Source organism: Trifolium pratense, linkage group LG5 (assembly GCF_020283565.1).
Source record: "Trifolium pratense cultivar HEN17-A07 linkage group LG5, ARS_RC_1.1, whole genome shotgun sequence".
In the NCBI taxonomy this organism is placed as follows: Eukaryota; Viridiplantae; Streptophyta; class Magnoliopsida; order Fabales; family Fabaceae; genus Trifolium; species Trifolium pratense.
Window position 1 is genome coordinate 53,414,780 of NC_060063.1, and position 19,409 is coordinate 53,434,188.

Consider the following 19,409-nt stretch of genomic DNA (forward strand, 5'->3'; position numbering starts at 1 on the left):
TACGCAACGGAAAGTAATGTTCGATATTATAAAAGTTGTGGTTCGAGTATTACATTCTTCAATCAAAATAATACTAATGTAGTTAATTAGTAAAAATACTTGTTTATACAAATGTTAAATCAACTAATGCATTTATTGATTATACAAAACAACCTAGACAATAGACTTTATATACAATATAAAACCCTTTCCCGTGTCACAATCAGAGCGGAGCTTCACCGACGACTCGACATCGAATACCACAAAATCCTGTAAAATCTGGACCCCCAACGGTCCAGCACATAACACATAAAAGAGAGTTAGATAACATACTCAAAATAATACAAGTGTAAGTAAATTGTACTTAAACACTTCTTCATAAAAACATGCATAATCATACATTATACATATACATCACCATCATTCATGCATATTCATATATCATGCATATACTTCATTTATCACCTAATCAATCATCCACAAAATACACCAAACATATAGTTTCACGTCGTCTCGGACAATACCAAAACATCAACAAATACACATAACTCAATTACAAATAGGAATACACATAAAGTTCCTAATGTAATCTAACACCACAAATACACGGTTCAGATTATGGTCATGACGGACCCTGCGTTGTTCATTTTATAGTCATGACGGACTCTGCGTTGTTCATTTTATAGTCATGACGGACTCTGCGTTGTTCATTTTATAGTCATGACGGACTCTGCTCCTCACATACGGATTAACAATCAACATTACCAAGTATGTGTCAAACATTATTTATCATAAATGCACACATAATCCCTAATGCAATCTAATGCTTCACATTCATGCTATGTCCTCTAGACACCTCTAATGCATGTGGTACCATCTTCTTTATCAGGGTATTTCACCTCCGATATCCTTCTTTATCAAACAATATAGTTCGATATCCTTCTTTATTGGACAAGCCAATATCCCTAAATATTCATGATGCATGCACTCAAACTCATGAATATATTCATCAACAATTTTGGCATATAGCCCGTCAACAATAACGTGGAACACTATCCAACGTCCGTCTTTATTAAGATAATCAATACCTTAATATCCGTCTTTATTAGAATAACATAATTCTAATATCCTTCTTTATTAAGTTGATTAACACCTTAATATACTTCATTTATACTTCATACATGATTAACAATCAATATATGCATCAACAATCATCAACAAGCATCAACAATCATCAACAATCATCAACAATCATGTAAGAATAAGATACTGGTTCGAAACTACATGCAAAGGAAGATCGCAGATGAAAAACTGGTGCAAACTGCAGCATTTACGCCTGGGGCGGAAATATTTACGCCTGGGGCGGAAAAACATCAGAAAGGATGGCTGCTCACTGCTCTGCCGTTTCAGGCGGAATTTACTGGACAGCCTCTCATTGCAACGATCATAACTTGGGCTACGAAAGTCCAATGGAGACGCACATATACTCGTTGGAAAGCTAACAAACAGGGCTACAACTTTTATGTTGGCCACTAAAACCAGTTCGCAACGAAAAGAGGTCAAAATTGCACGTAAAGGTTCAGGCCTCATAGATAACAATTTTCTACATTTCTCATTTCAAACTCTAAACTCTCAAAACTCTCACATAAGTCATTTTTCATGTTATAAACCCCAAATAAGTTCATATTCAAGTGCAACAAGCATATCTAAACACAAAAGGACAGTTCATTTCTCAGATCTACGCCATAAACATCGAAAAAGTAAAGATTGACACTTTTTCATCAAAACTCTCAAGAACACAAAGTTCTTGAGTTTAATCCATTAGAAAACTCGTTTTTAACCATTATTTTCGTTCATTAATCATGTTAAAAGCATGTTAAACATATTAAGAACCTTAGGAACGATTTCCATCAAGAAAATCCGTTCTAAGCTAAAACGAAAATGGGGTGGAGGAAGTTCGGGTGAGGAGAAATCGACATTCTCCCCTTCCTCGAGTCACCCACGAATATGAAATCTACTCTCTTACCTGGATTCGAAGAAAACACGACGAAGATCTCGAATCCCTAGCTCTCCTTCTTGCCCTAGCTCCTCCAGCTCTCTCTTCTCCTCTCAAGAACACAAAAGGAACATGAGAAATGAATTCTCTTCCTCACTATGCCCTTATGGGCGCCCCCTCACACTCACAAGGCCCATTGGGCCTCAAGCCCAATTGGCTTGGCCCAATAACGCGTTAACTCTCACCATTCGCTTAATAACTAAAGTACTCGATAAATAACTCAAGTTATTAACTTAATTAAAATGCCACGTTAAAATAAAATATTTTAACACATAAAAATAATAATACGAAAATTGGGTCGTTACAACTCTCCCCCACTTAAAAGATTTTCGCCCTCGAAAATTACGCTACTAAAACAACTCCGGATAACTCCTGTATCCGACCCTCCAATGAAACGTTCAAAACACTGCACATTACCAAGTTTGACAAAATTAATTTATCCCATCCAACACAATTTTTGTCTATTTATCAACAAGAGATCAAGGACGGCCAGTTCCTCAATTTGTCGATAGATAGTCAACAATCATGATATCGGCATAAACCATTCTTATCAAACCGCTAAAACGTCCACTCCGCACGAAACATCCACAGACTCACATTCTACGGTACTCACAACTCTACCCCAAAACAGGTATAACCAATCGAACTCTCCGAAAGATACTTCCGTGGAATACTTCCACAACTCCACAAATCCTATAAGTCTCTGATTCCCTCATGGATCACTTAACCGTGTTACATCACTTATTCATATTCGAATCTTATTCCAACTTATCACTCGATAATTCAATTCCAACAATCACTTGATGACCAACATTCTCAAACTCTATTGACACATGCTAAAAACTACCGTCTCTAACCGTCAAATTCCTTTTCTCACATTGAGTCGAATCCCAACACGACTATTCCGTTCCCAAGTAATCTCTCAACCAATATTTGCATTCCCTAACGCAAACATTTTCCAATACCACTTCTCCTTAATCCCTTAGCAATTTGCTACTTCAAAATTAGGCTACCGCCTAAAATTGGTTCTCCAAACAATCATAACCTCTATCTCGTTGATTCCAAACGACATCTTCAATTTGCCCATAATCCATCTATCGATGTTCCTCATCATCTTGTATTGCAACAAGCACACTCTTCTCCGTTTATTCACTCATCGAATTAAATCCACAAAGCTCCAAATACTCGTCATACGATCTAATCCCATCCATTAAATTCTAATCAACCTTTGTCTTAGTATTCTTACTCATGACTCCTTGTCTAATCCCAATATGACATCTCTAGAAAATTTCCAAAATTCTCGTCCAAATACCTTTTAAGTTATGCACCAAGTCACTAACGTTTCATCATCCATGATGAAACAATTTAAAATCCTTTACTTCATTGCCACCGATCACGATCATACTACATCAACATCCACGATGCATCTAACAAAACTAGTCTCTACCGACTCTTCCATTCCACAAATCCAAATTCCTTAACAAATACTTACTCACTCTTATCTTGTGGGCACTACCAAATGCTCTCTGACTCTTACCTTAGGCATCACCTTCAACTCCTTACTATATGTGCTCAAACACAACATCTACTCATATGTGCGGTAATCCTTTTCGCAAACTCTCACCTAACACAAGTCACTTCCAACATGACCTCCTATTACTCACTCTCAACACGTTCTCCAACGGCTAACTTTCTTATTCTTCATCATTCAAAAATAATACCTCTCTTTTAGCTTCATCTCCACTTCTAGGATCTCATTCAACTTCGACACAAATTGCCCTGCCATTATCCAAATCCAATTACCCTTTCTTCGGCAAGCCTCTCACAAAATCTTTCGAATTGTTATCCTACTTCCATCTTCGAATAAACTCGACTACTCATACAATCCTCACTTCCAACGATTCAACAAACATACCAATCCTATTATGATATTTCTCAACTCCATTCTTATTTACTTTAAAACCTACTTCCCTTCATCAATTAATTAACACCAACGGTTCACTAATCTTCACATCTCTTATGAAAATTACTTCACACACTAGACTTAGAAGTCCAAACTGTTCAACCAATTCAACCTACTACCATATGCACGACTCACGTAGAACTTCTTACTCCAACATCCGGTACAACATCTGATCCCCTTGGATGACAACTTACTTCAAAATCATCACCTCTCAAGAATCCTAATCACTTCCACTTCTACATATTCAACTTCTTCCGATCAAACAGGTACTTCAACCTTGGTCCACAAAAATGATGCCTTCAAACTTTTAGTGCAACACACGATCTCCAACCGTCTCGAATTCTCTTCATCTTACTTAACCAATCTCACTAACGCCTCACGGCGAAACACTTGGTCCGACAACTCCTCTTCTAGTAGTTTCTCAAAACTTGTTGCGCCCATTCATTCCACTTTGAACAACGTCGCCAATTCCTGAATATTCCGCTTCAAGAACATCTCTACTCATCTCATCTTCTCACGTTCGAAACATCTCGGAGGGATATAACCTTCTCCCCCACTTATCTCAAACTCACTCATACTCTTCCACTAGAACTTCCAGTGCTCACACCTAACTGTTCTATCGTCTCTAAACATATTCTTCCTAAGAAGAAACTAGTATCGACATCGTTTACACGCATGTCACATACAGGGGAAAAACCCAACCCACGATACCTAAACACTAACACAAATTCATGCAAGCATTCAAGTAACCTATACTTCCCTCACTTCTCAAAGTTAGGAAATCAAAACAACACAAGAAAAATGAACATTGCATAGCAATAATTCATACTCACATTCAATCAACTCAGAACAAGACGTCAACAAAAAATAAATTTCTTGTCTGGCTCCCTCGCTTAGCAAAAGTTAGCGAGCTCCCGGCGAGACAAGTCAAAAACATTCACAGGATTTAGCAAGACTTAGCGAGACTCAGCGAGGTTCATTCTTCGCCTAGCGAGCACATCCAAAAATCTGGGTGCTCTGCTACGGTTTTGAACTTACGCTCACTAAACTCTCGTTTTCTCGACTCACTAATCCACAAAATCCAAAACATCAAGCATATAACATCATTATAGACTTGAAAGCACAATTAGAATCATGCATCACAATTACAACATAGGATTATGAGATCTTCATGTTTTTACTCATAAAACGCATAGCAATTCAAATGCCTAGTAATCATCTAGCACATGTTATAAACAAACATATAACAAACACATATCAGGACACATTAATATCCTACTCTTCTCACCATTTTGAAAATTAATTTTCACTCACCCAAAAGAAAATAACTCCATATTTTCACCAAAATCTTCAAGAAATAATATTAGTTTTTAAAATTATTTCAAATCATTACCACATGCAGTTTTATATCATGCCGGATCGTCACATGCAGTTTTATATCATGCCGGATCATCAACAATTAGCAATAAGCATCAATCCATCAAGTTTAAACTACAAAAAGGTTAAACTCTACGCATATACAACTATTATAAACATAGAAGTATAATACTCACACATCTACTCACAAGAAGAATGGATAATCTAATCCAATTCACACCACTCATAGTTCCTAAATGAACAACATGAATGATTTCACAAAACAAACAACACAAAATTGTTAGACAAACACGACTGACACACAATACTCACTTGGTCTGACTGCACAGACCTGCTCTGATCGACACATAACCCACACAGTCCGAAGACGACCTGCTCTGATACCAATTGTAACACCCAAACCCATTATTTATATATTTCTACCTTAGTAAAATCTTTTTCAAAATACGCAACGGAAAGTAATGTTCGATATTATAAAAGTTGTGGTTCGAGTATTACATTCTTCAATCAAAATAATACTAATGTAGTTAATTAGTAAAAATACTTGTTTATACAAATGTTAAATCAACTAATGCATTTATTGATTATACAAAACAACCTAGACAATAGACTTTATATACAATATAAAACCCTTTCCCGTGTCACAATCAGAGCGGAGCTTCACCGACGACTCGACATCGAATACCACAAAATCCTGTAAAATCTGGACCCCCAACGGTCCAGCACATAACACATAAAAGAGAGTTAGATAACATACTCAAAATAATACAAGTGTAAGTAAATTGTACTTAAACACTTCTTCATAAAAACATGCATAATCATACATTATACATATACATCACCATCATTCATGCATATTCATATATCATGCATATACTTCATTTATCACCTAATCAATCATCCACAAAATACACCAAACATATAGTTTCACGTCGTCTCGGACAATACCAAAACATCAACAAATACACATAACTCAATTACAAATAGGAATACACATAAAGTTCCTAATGTAATCTAACACCACAAATACACGGTTCAGATTATGGTCATGACGGACCCTGCGTTGTTCATTTTATAGTCATGACGGACTCTGCGTTGTTCATTTTATAGTCATGACGGACTCTGCGTTGTTCATTTTATAGTCATGACGGACTCTGCTCCTCACATACGGATTAACAATCAACATTACCAAGTATGTGTCAAACATTATTTATCATAAATGCACACATAATCCCTAATGCAATCTAATGCTTCACATTCATGCTATGTCCTCTAGACACCTCTAATGCATGTGGTACCATCTTCTTTATCAGGGTATTTCACCTCCGATATCCTTCTTTATCAAACAATATAGTTCGATATCCTTCTTTATTGGACAAGCCAATATCCCTAAATATTCATGATGCATGCACTCAAACTCATGAATATATTCATCAACAATTTTGGCATATAGCCCGTCAACAATAACGTGGAACACTATCCAACGTCCGTCTTTATTAAGATAATCAATACCTTAATATCCGTCTTTATTAGAATAACATAATTCTAATATCCTTCTTTATTAAGTTGATTAACACCTTAATATACTTCATTTATACTTCATACATGATTAACAATCAATATATGCATCAACAATCATCAACAAGCATCAACAATCATCAACAATCATCAACAATCATGTAAGAATAAGATACTGGTTCGAAACTACATGCAAAGGAAGATCGCAGATGAAAAACTGGTGCAAACTGCAGCATTTACGCCTGGGGCGGAAATATTTACGCCTGGGGCGGAAAAACATCAGAAAGGATGGCTGCTCACTGCTCTGCCGTTTCAGGCGGAATTTACTGGACAGCCTCTCATTGCAACGATCATAACTTGGGCTACGAAAGTCCAATGGAGACGCACATATACTCGTTGGAAAGCTAACAAACAGGGCTACAACTTTTATGTTGGCCACTAAAACCAGTTCGCAACGAAAAGAGGTCAAAATTGCACGTAAAGGTTCAGGCCTCATAGATAACAATTTTCTACATTTCTCATTTCAAACTCTAAACTCTCAAAACTCTCACATAAGTCATTTTTCATGTTATAAACCCCAAATAAGTTCATATTCAAGTGCAACAAGCATATCTAAACACAAAAGGACAGTTCATTTCTCAGATCTACGCCATAAACATCGAAAAAGTAAAGATTGACACTTTTTCATCAAAACTCTCAAGAACACAAAGTTCTTGAGTTTAATCCATTAGAAAACTCGTTTTTAACCATTATTTTCGTTCATTAATCATGTTAAAAGCATGTTAAACATATTAAGAACCTTAGGAACGATTTCCATCAAGAAAATCCGTTCTAAGCTAAAACGAAAATGGGGTGGAGGAAGTTCGGGTGAGGAGAAATCGACATTCTCCCCTTCCTCGAGTCACCCACGAATATGAAATCTACTCTCTTACCTGGATTCGAAGAAAACACGACGAAGATCTCGAATCCCTAGCTCTCCTTCTTGCCCTAGCTCCTCCAGCTCTCTCTTCTCCTCTCAAGAACACAAAAGGAACATGAGAAATGAATTCTCTTCCTCACTATGCCCTTATGGGCGCCCCCTCACACTCACAAGGCCCATTGGGCCTCAAGCCCAATTGGCTTGGCCCAATAACGCGTTAACTCTCACCATTCGCTTAATAACTAAAGTACTCGATAAATAACTCAAGTTATTAACTTAATTAAAATGCCACGTTAAAATAAAATATTTTAACACATAAAAATAATAATACGAAAATTGGGTCGTTACATGTTGCGTGTCCTGGGGACTAAAGACACGATTAGGAAATATGATAGTTGCACATTGGAACGAGAAAAAAGTTTAAAAGCATAATAAGGGTTGTTGGAGGGAGAAGGAGCGAGAGATATATAGAAATATGAAGTGTTCTTGAAGACAATAGTGAGGAAGATAGTGAGTGTTGGGCTATCTAAGAGAGTCTCGCTAGGTTGAATTGATATATTGGATATTGAGCAATCATGCAAGTGAAGTGACTTTGATATCACATTTTTACCAAAATTTTAAGACATTATGTTTATAAGATATGTTTATAAGATCTCTTGATATGTTGGTCAATCTTAACTCTTTCAACTAATGAGAGACTTTTTATGACACTTGATATCTCAACATTGAGGCACGCGTTGAAATGGGAAATGAACGACTGCACAAATTTTGAAAAGACGTTTAGTTTTTAAAAAAATGGAAGGTCTTTGTTTGTTGTTTTTCAATACAACTTTTTATTTTAACGTGTAATCAGGAGTTCAAAGGGCTCCACACACCATAACTATTATTTTGTGGGGAATTAGGATTTCTAATTAATGACCTAACAAAAGCTGAAGAGATATTTCTATATAAGATAAAATAATTAGATACTCCATCCGTTCCAAATTATAAGGAAAAAAAAAATCACACTTATTAAAAAAAAGTAAAACATGATGATTTAAAATATGTTTTGTGGGTTTTTCTTGAAACAAGTTGCATGAGAAGATATAAAAATAAATTTTATTGGTTGTTGTTCATTGAAAAAAGGGGAAAGAGATGCAATTTGTATTTAATTTTATGAGATTAAGGAAAAAAACATCTTGAAAATGATTTTTCCCATATAATTTGGGACAAAAAAAAGAGGTTTTTTTCCTTATAATTTAGGACGGAGGGAGTACATTTAAAACTTATAATAAAACATAAAATAACATACTACATTTACAAGGTTAATCTTAGCCATTCATTTTAAAAACTGGACCACCAAAGTTTTAATCTAAAGGCTAGCAAAGCAATGCATGACTGCATGGTTATTTGAGTGCATGACTGGGTATGGATTTCATGCAGTCAAAAAGTGACTGCAGGTAAATCACAACCCTTATATCTGATAAATTCATTTTGATATATTGATCAAATGGTAGATAATGACCGCATGCAATACATGTCCGTGCATGACTACAAGTGATATTGGAAATAGCCTCACACACAAACCCATGTTGTTTTGATCCATCCTATAAATTAACGTTGTTGCCGCGTTTAAGTAACATCAATAAAATCAATCCAAGTAACAAAAACCTTAGCCTAAGTAAACTACTAGCACGAGAATTTCTATCTTTAATTTCAAAAAAATAAAATAAAATGGATTCTCTTCCTCTCAGCGATGATCGATCTGAGATTGTGTTCTTCGACGTAGAAACCACCATTCCGGGACAAGGTCAGCCTTTTGCAATTTTAGAATTCGGAGCTATTCTGGTGTGTCCTAGGAAACTGACGGAGCTTCGAAACTACACATCTTTGGTCCAACCTGCTGACCTTTCACTCATTTCTGAGAAATCGAAGCAATGTAATGGAATCAGCCGCGAAGCTGTTGAAAATGCGCCTACTTTCGCTGATATTGCTCCTGCAGTCTACAATCTTCTTCACGGTTAGTTTTGTTAGTATTTGAGGTAGTAGTGATAGTTAGAAAAATAGTTTGATAGTGTAGAATGCAGTTGAAAGATAGTAACAAGTAGTGTGAGAGCAAGTATTGGAGTATTTAGTAACATGGAACAATATACTATATTCTAGAATTTTCATGACATTTTCCTAATACATGTATGGTATTGATTTATTCTATGAACTACTAAAGTGTTCTAGAAAATTCTAGACATTTGCATCAATACTAAGTTATTCTATAAACTACTGATGTATTCTAGAAATATCTAGAAATGTGCATCATATTTCAACAAGTTTAATCTTTTATCTGTGTTTTACTTTGATTGTGAATTTTGTGCAGGGAGGATTTGGGCGGGTCATAATATCTTAAAATTTGATTGTGTGAGGATTAGTAATGCTTTTGCTGCGATTAAACATTCACAGCCTAAACCTAAGGGTACAATTGATTCTTTGGTTTTGTTGACACAAAAGTTTGGAAAAAGAGCCGGTAACATGAAGGTATCATCATGTCACAATAATTTTGTTATCATAATTATAAATTGAAATTGCATTATAAAGGTTTTAGAATATTTTAGCGAACGGCAATTGCGGTCACATTTACCTGTATTAAGGTTCACAGCGTAACTGCAAATACAAGTAAATTTTATATGTATCCTTTTTCATATTTAGATAAATTACATTAACTATATAAAGTAAATTTTGTTAGTTAATAAATCACAAAATATTAAAATTTTAATAATCCATATTTTTCAATGAAAATTAATCCGTGCGCATGCACGGGTCAGTTATACTAGTACAAGTTAATTAGTAGTTGACTAAATATCATAATAATTCAGTAAGAGAATAAGATTTTTATGTTTGTGCTGTTTTTTATAATTGAGGAAAAAATGAGAGGAAATTCTAACAATTTATGAATATTGTTTTTGTAAGCTCTTTTGAATGCTTACATGTAAGATATAAAGCCTATTTGAATTGACTTATTTGAGCTTATCTATTGAAATAAGTTTTGTGTGAATGTTTGGGACAACTTATCACAATTTTCACGAGTTTTTTTCAACTTATTTTCATAAGTTCTCCAATATAACTCATGAAAATATCTTGTAGCAAATATAAAAATATTTTATCTTTGTTTTATATTTTTTGCTATAAAAATAACTTATATAAACTTATAGGTAAGTGTTTATCGTGATAAGCACTTGTGCTATAAGCTGCAAAAAAAAGTTGCTTATCCAAACGGGAGGCCTGTAATGTCAGTCAAAAGCTCTTAAAAACATCCCCTTAAATGAAAACTAGAGCATTGCACCTTGTGGAAATTAAGGTTTGTTCATTTAGGTTATGATAGCATCTGAAAATTGTAAATTACAATTTTATGATATTATTCACTGCAGATGGCTACTCTTGCTACCTATTTTGGTCTTGGACAACAGACACACAGGTAATTGTTCCAATAAAAGCTTATATCTCATGCCTTAATATCATCTGCTATATTCAATTTCTTTTTGCTTATGTTTTGTTTGCATCTTCAGGAGCTTAGATGATGTTCGGATGAATCTTGAAGTTCTCAAATGCTGCGCAACAGTTCTATTCTTGGTAATTTTCAATTCAAAAAATCTTTATGTTTTGCAAACTAATCAACCATTTCTGTAGCAACATTTCAAATTCGTATTAATTGATACACTTATTTGTAAACTTGATGTCAGTTCATCAGCATTCCTATTAATTTTACAGAGACAAAACATCGAGTCTTTAAACCTGATGTATGCTTGTTAGAATGCACTTGTGTTTTCTCTTCTTTTTTTTTCTCTGTTAATCTTTCGCGCGTTTGAATTACAAAAATTTCTTCCCTGATATTATTATGTATTTTTTAACCTATGGTAAAAATAATGATAATGTCTTTGTACTTACAGGAATCAAGTCTCCCAGATATATTGGCTGAAAAATGTTGGGTTTCACCAAATGCTGTTACAAGAAGCCGCAATAATGGGAAATCTCGACCAGAAGGGGGTTTGTCAAATATGAATAAGGATTCTGTGTTGGTATCATCTCCTGAAACTATAGATAAAAATCATCCAATCCTTTCTCTTGCACCAAGCAACACAAAATTGGTTGTCTCAAATGTTGCACATTCCAGTAATGCTCAATCAGATTCTTTTAGCTCTCGTGATCCTCAGGATAAAAATAATAGAGAATCCATTGGGAAAGATGTTGCCATGGATGAAAAACCCATGCAATATCCACCTGATTCATCAGCCTTTTCTTCTATGCCCCAGGCTTGCAGCAGCTCTATTGCTATTTTAGAGCCAGAAAAAATATGTATTTCTTCCATTGATGCATCTCTTGTTCCATTTTATCGCGCCAGTCAAAAGATAGAATTGCATCATGATGGCTTCCCATTTCAGCTTCATTGTTCTGGTTTGAAAGTGCGGTTTGGAATAAGCACAAAATTTGTTGATAGTGCTGGTCGGCCACGGTTAAATTTTGTGGTTGATCCATTACCAAGTTTATGTAATGTTCTTGATGCATGTGACAATGTTGCCCGTAAGTTATCCTTGGAATCTGGTAGCGGCTCTGATTGGAGGCCAATTGTTACTAGGAAAGAGGGCTTCTTCAACTATCCTACTATAAGATTACAGTAAGTTCTTGACTTGTACATATGCATGTGCGCGCGCACACACACACATGTTTATTTGATTAATGAAAATTAACTCTGACATTTGCGACATATACATTGCAGTATACCTACAACAGTATGCGAAGAGATTTCCATTTACACAACTGAAATATATCAAAAAGAATCATCTGGGTTTGTGCAAAGGCTTCTTAAGTTCGACACTACAGAACTTGATTCCTTGTTCAAACCTGGGACATTTGTTGATGCAGTCTTCTCCTTGGATCCGTATGACTATCATCAGAATGCAGGGATTAAATTAGTCGCCAAGAAATTGATCATTCATTGCATGTAGAAGTTGATCTACGAGGATAAACTTCCTTTCATGTGGCAAAGGAGTAAATAAAAGAAACGTGATTATTAATTTCAATGAAAGTTTTTTTTTTGTTGATAAAATGACATTTTTTTATAAGGAAAAGAAAAACCAGAACTAAGGTGCAATTATAGAGGAACAAGTTCCTCTTAAATCTTTATTACCAATATACGCAAATTTATACTTGGATTGAGAAAAGCTAAAATATAAGGGAAAAGTTCACTTTGTTATCACCCGAAGCAAAAGCAAGCATTAACGTAAGAGTTTGCTGCACGATGAACGTAATTTATATTAATGGTTCAACCTAGAAGTTGAATATAGGACCTCCCGGAGAAGTGATTGCTCTGATTTGCATTTCTTGGCAACAATCAATGAATCTATGGGCAACGCTTTCAAATAATGTCAAATTTGATCAAACAAATGATCAACATTAAAAAGTATGAAAAAGGTTAACATGTGCCTCAAGGGCATAGGGCACATGTTAAGAAATTAAAAGTAGAAATTTTATTTAGTAAAATATGTATTTTTTATTTATTTTTTTTTTACGGAATATGTATTTAATTTTTAAAAAGTGTAAATATTGACTTTAATTTTACAATTTAAAATATTGAGTTTGAATTCAAACTATCAAATTTTGAGTGAGCGACCATCAATATTCTAAATATATGTAATCCAACTGCATAGGAGCCTCCACTGCTGCAAAGGAGCCTACACTGCATTATGTGTCAATACATTTTCCAAACAAAACCTAATCACACATGGGTGATGAAACTTCATTCAGTTCAGTTCTCCCATTTTAATAATCCCCTATATTCATTTTACTATTCCTTACTGTTCTCTCTCTCACACCTCCACCTTTCACCGCCTTTCTTTACAGCGATGCTGACACAAAGAGCCAAGGAGAACATGCATTTCTATCAATTCATTACAATGCCTCTCATCTTATAGAAAAGCCATGAAGTAGCTTGGTGCGGATTCTGTGTGAAACATTAAAAAAAAGAAGTACAAGCATGCTTCCTAAACCTAGAGAAGAAAACCATTTTCTACATCAAGCCTATGATTAGTATCTGAGCCTTTAGAGAACCCTCCTTTAAAAGCTAGCTATGAAGAAGGAAGAACTAAGCCTTTTAAATACTCCACCGAGCATCCCATACTACTCGATGCGGGACATGAGCACCCTATAATACACAAGTACCTATCAGCTAAATTTCTAGAATATACAGGACAAACTTGCCCCAACCATAAATGCAACAGGTCATGAAAATATACTTTCCATACAAATATCAGTTAAATAATGTTTTTTTTTTACAATCATCAGTTAAATAATGTTAATAAACTATGATCTGGTAATATAAGTCACCAAGTGAACAAGATCAACGGCCAAATGTGATACCACAATATGAATACACATTAATGCAAAACATACCTTGCTCACATGGGAATCGAGCAGGATCCTCAATAAAGTACAGTGCAAGTGCATCAGCATTATTACCCTGTCCATACATGGTCAAATTAATCGATCATTTTATTTCTTTGTATCGGTGTTTAATGTACCAAAAGGTTGTTTAAGAATATTACCACCATAGAATATAATTTATATTAGATCTGCCACGTCTGACTCAGCTACAGTAATGAATTCTTTCAATGTCTCATGTCTGAACAATACATTAAGAAATGTAAACCAGATAATAAAACAAATAAAGTAGAATTAGATTAGTTAATGTAATATGATGGAAAACTTGATTACAAATAAAAAGAAACACATTATGTTTATACAGGCAAAAGAAACATAAGAACACTATATTTAATGTTGTCAACACTATTGATCAACAACAAAGGCATAATAGGCAAACAATTCCATAGGCATATCATATCGGCATTAAAATTTAGTTGAAGAGTTGAGATATACTCTGATTTTCCTCAAAAAGAAATGGAGACCTCCAATACTATGCTTTTGGGTGTGTAAAACACACATTTCTAGAATTGGTGACATTAATTACGCTTACGCCTATGTATACCCAAAAACATAGTAATTGAGCTTTTCATTTTTGAGAGATTGAGAGGATATCCACTCTTAGGAGAAGAAGATAATTGATAATATCAGATAAGAAAAGTATAGAAAGAGAACAACTTGGACATATTGAGAAAATAGGTAAAAAAACGAATAAATAAAGGATTTGGAATTGTTCAGAACATATTCTATTATGTGCATCAGAAATTCTTGCTCAAGTATGCAGTTGTGCACAGTGCAGACAAGGGCATGTCATATAAGCCTCTGAAAAAGAAAAGTCAAGAATGCACCAAGGCTTCCCATTCTCTCCACGTTACAGAAATTGTAATTGTTCAATATCCATATATCATAAGCAAAACCAAAGAGAAGCAAAGAAAAAAAACGGTAGGGTTAAATAAGCACAAATGGTTAAAAAGACCACAAAATGAGCACTTGCCTTCTGATACTTACATGCAAAAATAACTGTATTATGTTCTTCTTATATTTGCTACCCCTCAACATCCAAGAGAATCTCTGCTATGTCTGGTTTATAGCCTTCCATACGGGCTTGCTCAGTAATCTCACAAAGGGTTTCATAAATTAAAGATGAATGCTTATGAGTCATATCACCCACCACAAAATTATGAACAACCCCATTAATTTGGGTCCAACTTTGGCCTGGAGGTTTTTTCACACCCATCTCAATCATTTTCTGTCTCACTGCAATAACATCCTGCCACCTTTCGGCAAAAGCATATATGTTCGACAAGAGCACAAGATAGCCTGCAGCCTGATCAGTGTTGTCGAGCTCAGCAACTAACTTCTTTGCAACTCGTGATGCTAGCTCTGAATTCTTGTGTATTCGACAACCACCAAGAAGGGCGCCCCATATTGCATCATTAGGCTTAAAAGGCATAGTTTCAATTAGTCCACATGCTTCATCTAAGCAACCTGCACGGCTCAAGAGATCAACCATGCATCCGTAGTGTTCAATCTGTGGGCTGATTCTCCAAGTATGTATCATCGATTCAAAAATTCTGCGTCCTTCTTCTACAAACCCGGCATGACTACAAGCACAAAGAACTCCAATGAAGGTTGTTCCATCAGGCCTTACCCCACTTTTCCCCACGCCATCACTAAGCATATCTTTAAACAGATCAAGTGCTTCCTTCCCAAGACCTTGTTTTGCAAAAGCCATGATCATGATAGTCCAAGACACAGTGGTTTTCCGAGACATCTTGGTAAACATTTGATAAGCTTCATCAATGATTCCACAACTAGCATACATGTGCATGAGTGCATTATTCAAGCGGACAGAGGGTTGTTGTTGCCTCTTTTGAACATACCAATGGATCCATCTTCCTAACTTCAGATCCCCTAATTCAGCGCATGCTGATAAAGCTGCCACCAACGCCACCTGATCCAATTCCACATGTGCTCTCCTCATCTGACCAAACAACGACAAAGCTTGTACAGATTTCCCATTCTGAGCACACCCAGCAATCATGGTCGTCCAAGAAACAACATTTCTAAGTGGCATTTCTTCAAAAACCTTTGTCGCAGCATCAAAATCACCACACCTAACGTACCCAGCAAGTATAGAATTCCAGCTAACAACACTTCTTTGAGTCATATCATCAAACACATAGCGTGCTTGCTCTACACCACCTCGATCTGCATAAAAATTTATCAAATTAGTGTTCACAAACACATCTGAGCAATACCCTTTTGCCAAAACAATCGCATGCACTTGTTCCCCTTCTCTTACCAACCCACCTCGCACACAAGCACTCAAGAGAAACGAGTATGTGAACCCGTCAGGTTCAGACTCAGTTGACAACATTTGGTTGTAATATTGAACAGATTTCCAAGGTGTATGGCTGCTAGCATAGCCTCTAATCATGTGGTTCCAAACGGTGGTTTTTGGATTATTGATTTTAATGAAAAGTTTGTGGGCAAGTTGGAGTTTACCAAAGACTGCATAGAATGAAAGAAGCTTGGTGATGATATTATTCTTGTGAGAGAGGCCATTGAGAACTACTTGGCTATGAATTTGAACGATATTAGTTTCGGTTTTGCAGGTTTGAAGTAACGAGAAGACATGCTCTTGAATAACTCTTTTCCCGCTTGCAGGAACACAAGTTTTAATCAACATCCAAGCCTAACAATCAACAATGCATCATCTAAGTTCTTGAAAATACCCAATGCTTCATCTTTGTTTTCCCGGTTTAACAAAAGTGTCGGCTACAGGACTAAAAGTTTGATTAGACCATAAGTCTTGTAGTGTGTGCCTGATGTATAATGGAATCAATAGCTTGAGGTGCAAGAGACAAAGTCAAAGAACCCTCAAATTATTTAAAGTTAACTCTAGATTATCTAGTCCACCAACAATGTTGCAACTGGGAAGATGCAGATGTTGGCTGCAATGTGGAATAGAGGGACACTTGAGGGTACTTGTAATATGAAGGCAAGATTGTTTCAATTCATTTGAGAAATTCATCAAACATGTTATCTGCATACAAATTTTGAATATAACCGAAACTATCTTTGATGGAAAAGGTTGAAGCAAAGTCTCGTAGGAGAACCTCTTGTGCCACTTTTCTGGCCTCCTCCTCCTCCTCCTCCTCCCTATTGTCTTCCTCGTGGAGATAGTTGTTGTTGCACTGCACGTTTGAGCGCATAGGGAGATTGGGCATAAATCTCTTGTTTCATCCTCTGATTACTTTTGCTACTTGAATATCCAAGTCATCAAATATTGAATTTGTTGATCAGTGCAACGTGGCACTCAGTTAGCAAGTGTTTAGATTTGACGCACTAACTGCATCACGCAGTTATTGATCTAAGCTGTCCGATTTGAGATTAACCGTTGAAACTGTTTTCAGTTGATTTTATTATTGAAAAGTAATATGAACCGTCCGATCTCTAATTAATGACATGATGTAAAATGACATGTAACTGCGTGTTATTTTAACAACAGACAATCCGAATCCTTAGCATCCAATGTATAATTGTCAAGAATACTTAAATTCTAAAGCATCAATGAAAAGCTAACTACTCATGCTATGCTAACTACTCCCTCTTAAACCAATTAATATTTTTCTTATATTTTTAAAAGTAGAGTACACAAGTTTTACCATATTTAATTCTTTAACTAGGGTTTGGGGCACCGATGCTCTAGTTAACATTTTCCAACTTTTAAACTAATATGAAATTTATGTTTAAAATTTCGTACAAGTTACATCGTTACTTAAAGCATCTTCAATGGTGAACTTCAATGAAAAATATTTTGTGGGTCACATTATCTTACAACAATTCATTCATTTTTTACTTCAATAATAATGTAACTCTAAAAAATTCATATTAAGTCCTACAACTTTACTTTAGATATTACATTTTATTCATATTTAATGTATATGTTTATGCAAGTTACTCATATTAATCGGAACAAAAGAATAAAAAGTTATATTTTAATCAAAGAACCATTGAAGTGTCGTTGCAAGCTGAGGATATTTTAATAAAAATTATATAAAAAAAAAGGTTCATTGTGCTAAAAAGAGTGAATTATACTTTAAGGGTCCGTTTGGTGCACAGGATAAGAGACAGGATAGGATAACTATATCATATCCTGTCTCAATCTAGTGTTTGGTGACACAACAGAATATGATAAGTTAATCCTGAAGCTTATCCTATCCTGTTTCTCTAGTTAAAATTCTTATCCTGAATTTGAGCTGGGTTACCAGCAGGATAGGATAAGAAAAAAAATATCGTTGATTTATTCTATAAAATATATTTTAAAATAAAAAATTGAAAATTAATAAAATAATTTGATAGTAAATTAATAATAAAATAATTAATTTTTAAATATATATATGTGATTTTCTCACAAGGGTAATTTTGTAATTTATATAATCTAAAAAATCAAAATTCTCCTAAAATTACAATATTTTAAATTAAAATAATTATTAAAAAATTGCAAAATAAGAATATTAATTTAATTTTAATAACAACTTAAATATAATTCTTTTGCAATGGTAGTTTTATTGCAAAATAATTGAGTTATTTATTTGATCATGATTCATATAAAAAACTTAATTTGTTTATTTTCTCATGATTTGTATTTAAAATTTAAAGTTATTTGATTACTTTTTCTTTTTGTACAATTACTTATTTATATTTTTATTTATAAAATTCAAAGTATTACAATATAATTTTTAACAAATAACAATTGTTTTACGAGGGTAATTTTATCATTTAAATATGTTATGTATCTTATCATATTGGTATGAACAAATATGTATTAAAAATATGATATAATAGTTATCATGTTTGTTATCCTGTGTGCACCAAACACAGGATAGGATAACTGATGATAACTGTTATCCTGCTGATATCCTATCCTATCACTATCCTGTTGTATATCCTATCCTGTCACTATCCTATCATGCGCACCAAACGGGCCCTAAAAAGTGAATTATGTAGATGATCTCAACATTAAAATTCAATGGGCTCCATTTACATATTTTTTGAGTTGTAAAACTTGATGATATTAAATGGTGAAATCATCAACATAATTCCTCATGTTGGATTCAAAGATGAGAGGATCAAAATCCCTGCAT

At 34.7% G+C, this 19,409-nt stretch overlaps 2 protein-coding genes across 2 annotated transcripts; one reads left to right on the forward strand and one right to left on the reverse strand.

The window, feature by feature from the left end:
- The first annotated feature begins 9,417 nt into the window (after positions 1 to 9,417).
- LOC123884081 (protein NEN1-like) lies at positions 9,418 to 13,314 on the forward strand. Its single transcript, XM_045933083.1, has 7 exons — positions 9,418 to 9,811; positions 10,163 to 10,320; positions 11,211 to 11,257; positions 11,349 to 11,412; positions 11,730 to 12,454; positions 12,557 to 12,801; positions 13,058 to 13,314. The coding sequence occupies exons 1-6, from the start codon at positions 9,526 to 9,528 to the stop codon at positions 12,783 to 12,785; spliced, it is 1,509 nt and encodes a 502-aa protein (XP_045789039.1). The 5' UTR covers positions 9,418 to 9,525; the 3' UTR covers positions 12,786 to 12,801; positions 13,058 to 13,314.
- Positions 13,315 to 13,393: 79 nt separating this feature from the next.
- Positions 13,394 to 17,527, reverse strand: LOC123884078 (pentatricopeptide repeat-containing protein At5g66520-like). The gene is made up of 4 exons (XM_045933081.1): positions 15,265 to 17,527; positions 14,382 to 14,458; positions 14,230 to 14,296; positions 13,394 to 13,981 (listed from the first exon to the last, which is right to left on the reverse strand). Exon 1 carries the CDS (start codon positions 16,946 to 16,948, stop codon positions 15,302 to 15,304), a length of 1,647 nt encoding a protein of 548 aa, XP_045789037.1. The 5' UTR covers positions 16,949 to 17,527; the 3' UTR covers positions 13,394 to 13,981; positions 14,230 to 14,296; positions 14,382 to 14,458; positions 15,265 to 15,301.
- Between the last annotated feature and the right edge of the window lie 1,882 nt (positions 17,528 to 19,409).

Bases quoted from the DNA above. Each gene is read 5' to 3' on its own strand.
- LOC123884078 (XM_045933081.1), bottom strand. From the start codon at position 16,948: ATGTTGATTAAAACTTGTGTTCCTGCAAGCGGGAAAAGAGTTATTCAA.
- LOC123884081 (XM_045933083.1), top strand. From the start codon at position 9,526: ATGGATTCTCTTCCTCTCAGCGATGATCGATCTGAGATTGTGTTCTTC. The intron at 11,413-11,729 runs GTAATTTTCAAT...TTGTACTTACAG, and splicing joins GCGCAACAGTTCTATTCTTG to GAATCAAGTCTCCCAGATAT. The intron at 12,455-12,556 runs GTAAGTTCTTGA...TATACATTGCAG, and splicing joins TATCCTACTATAAGATTACA to TATACCTACAACAGTATGCG.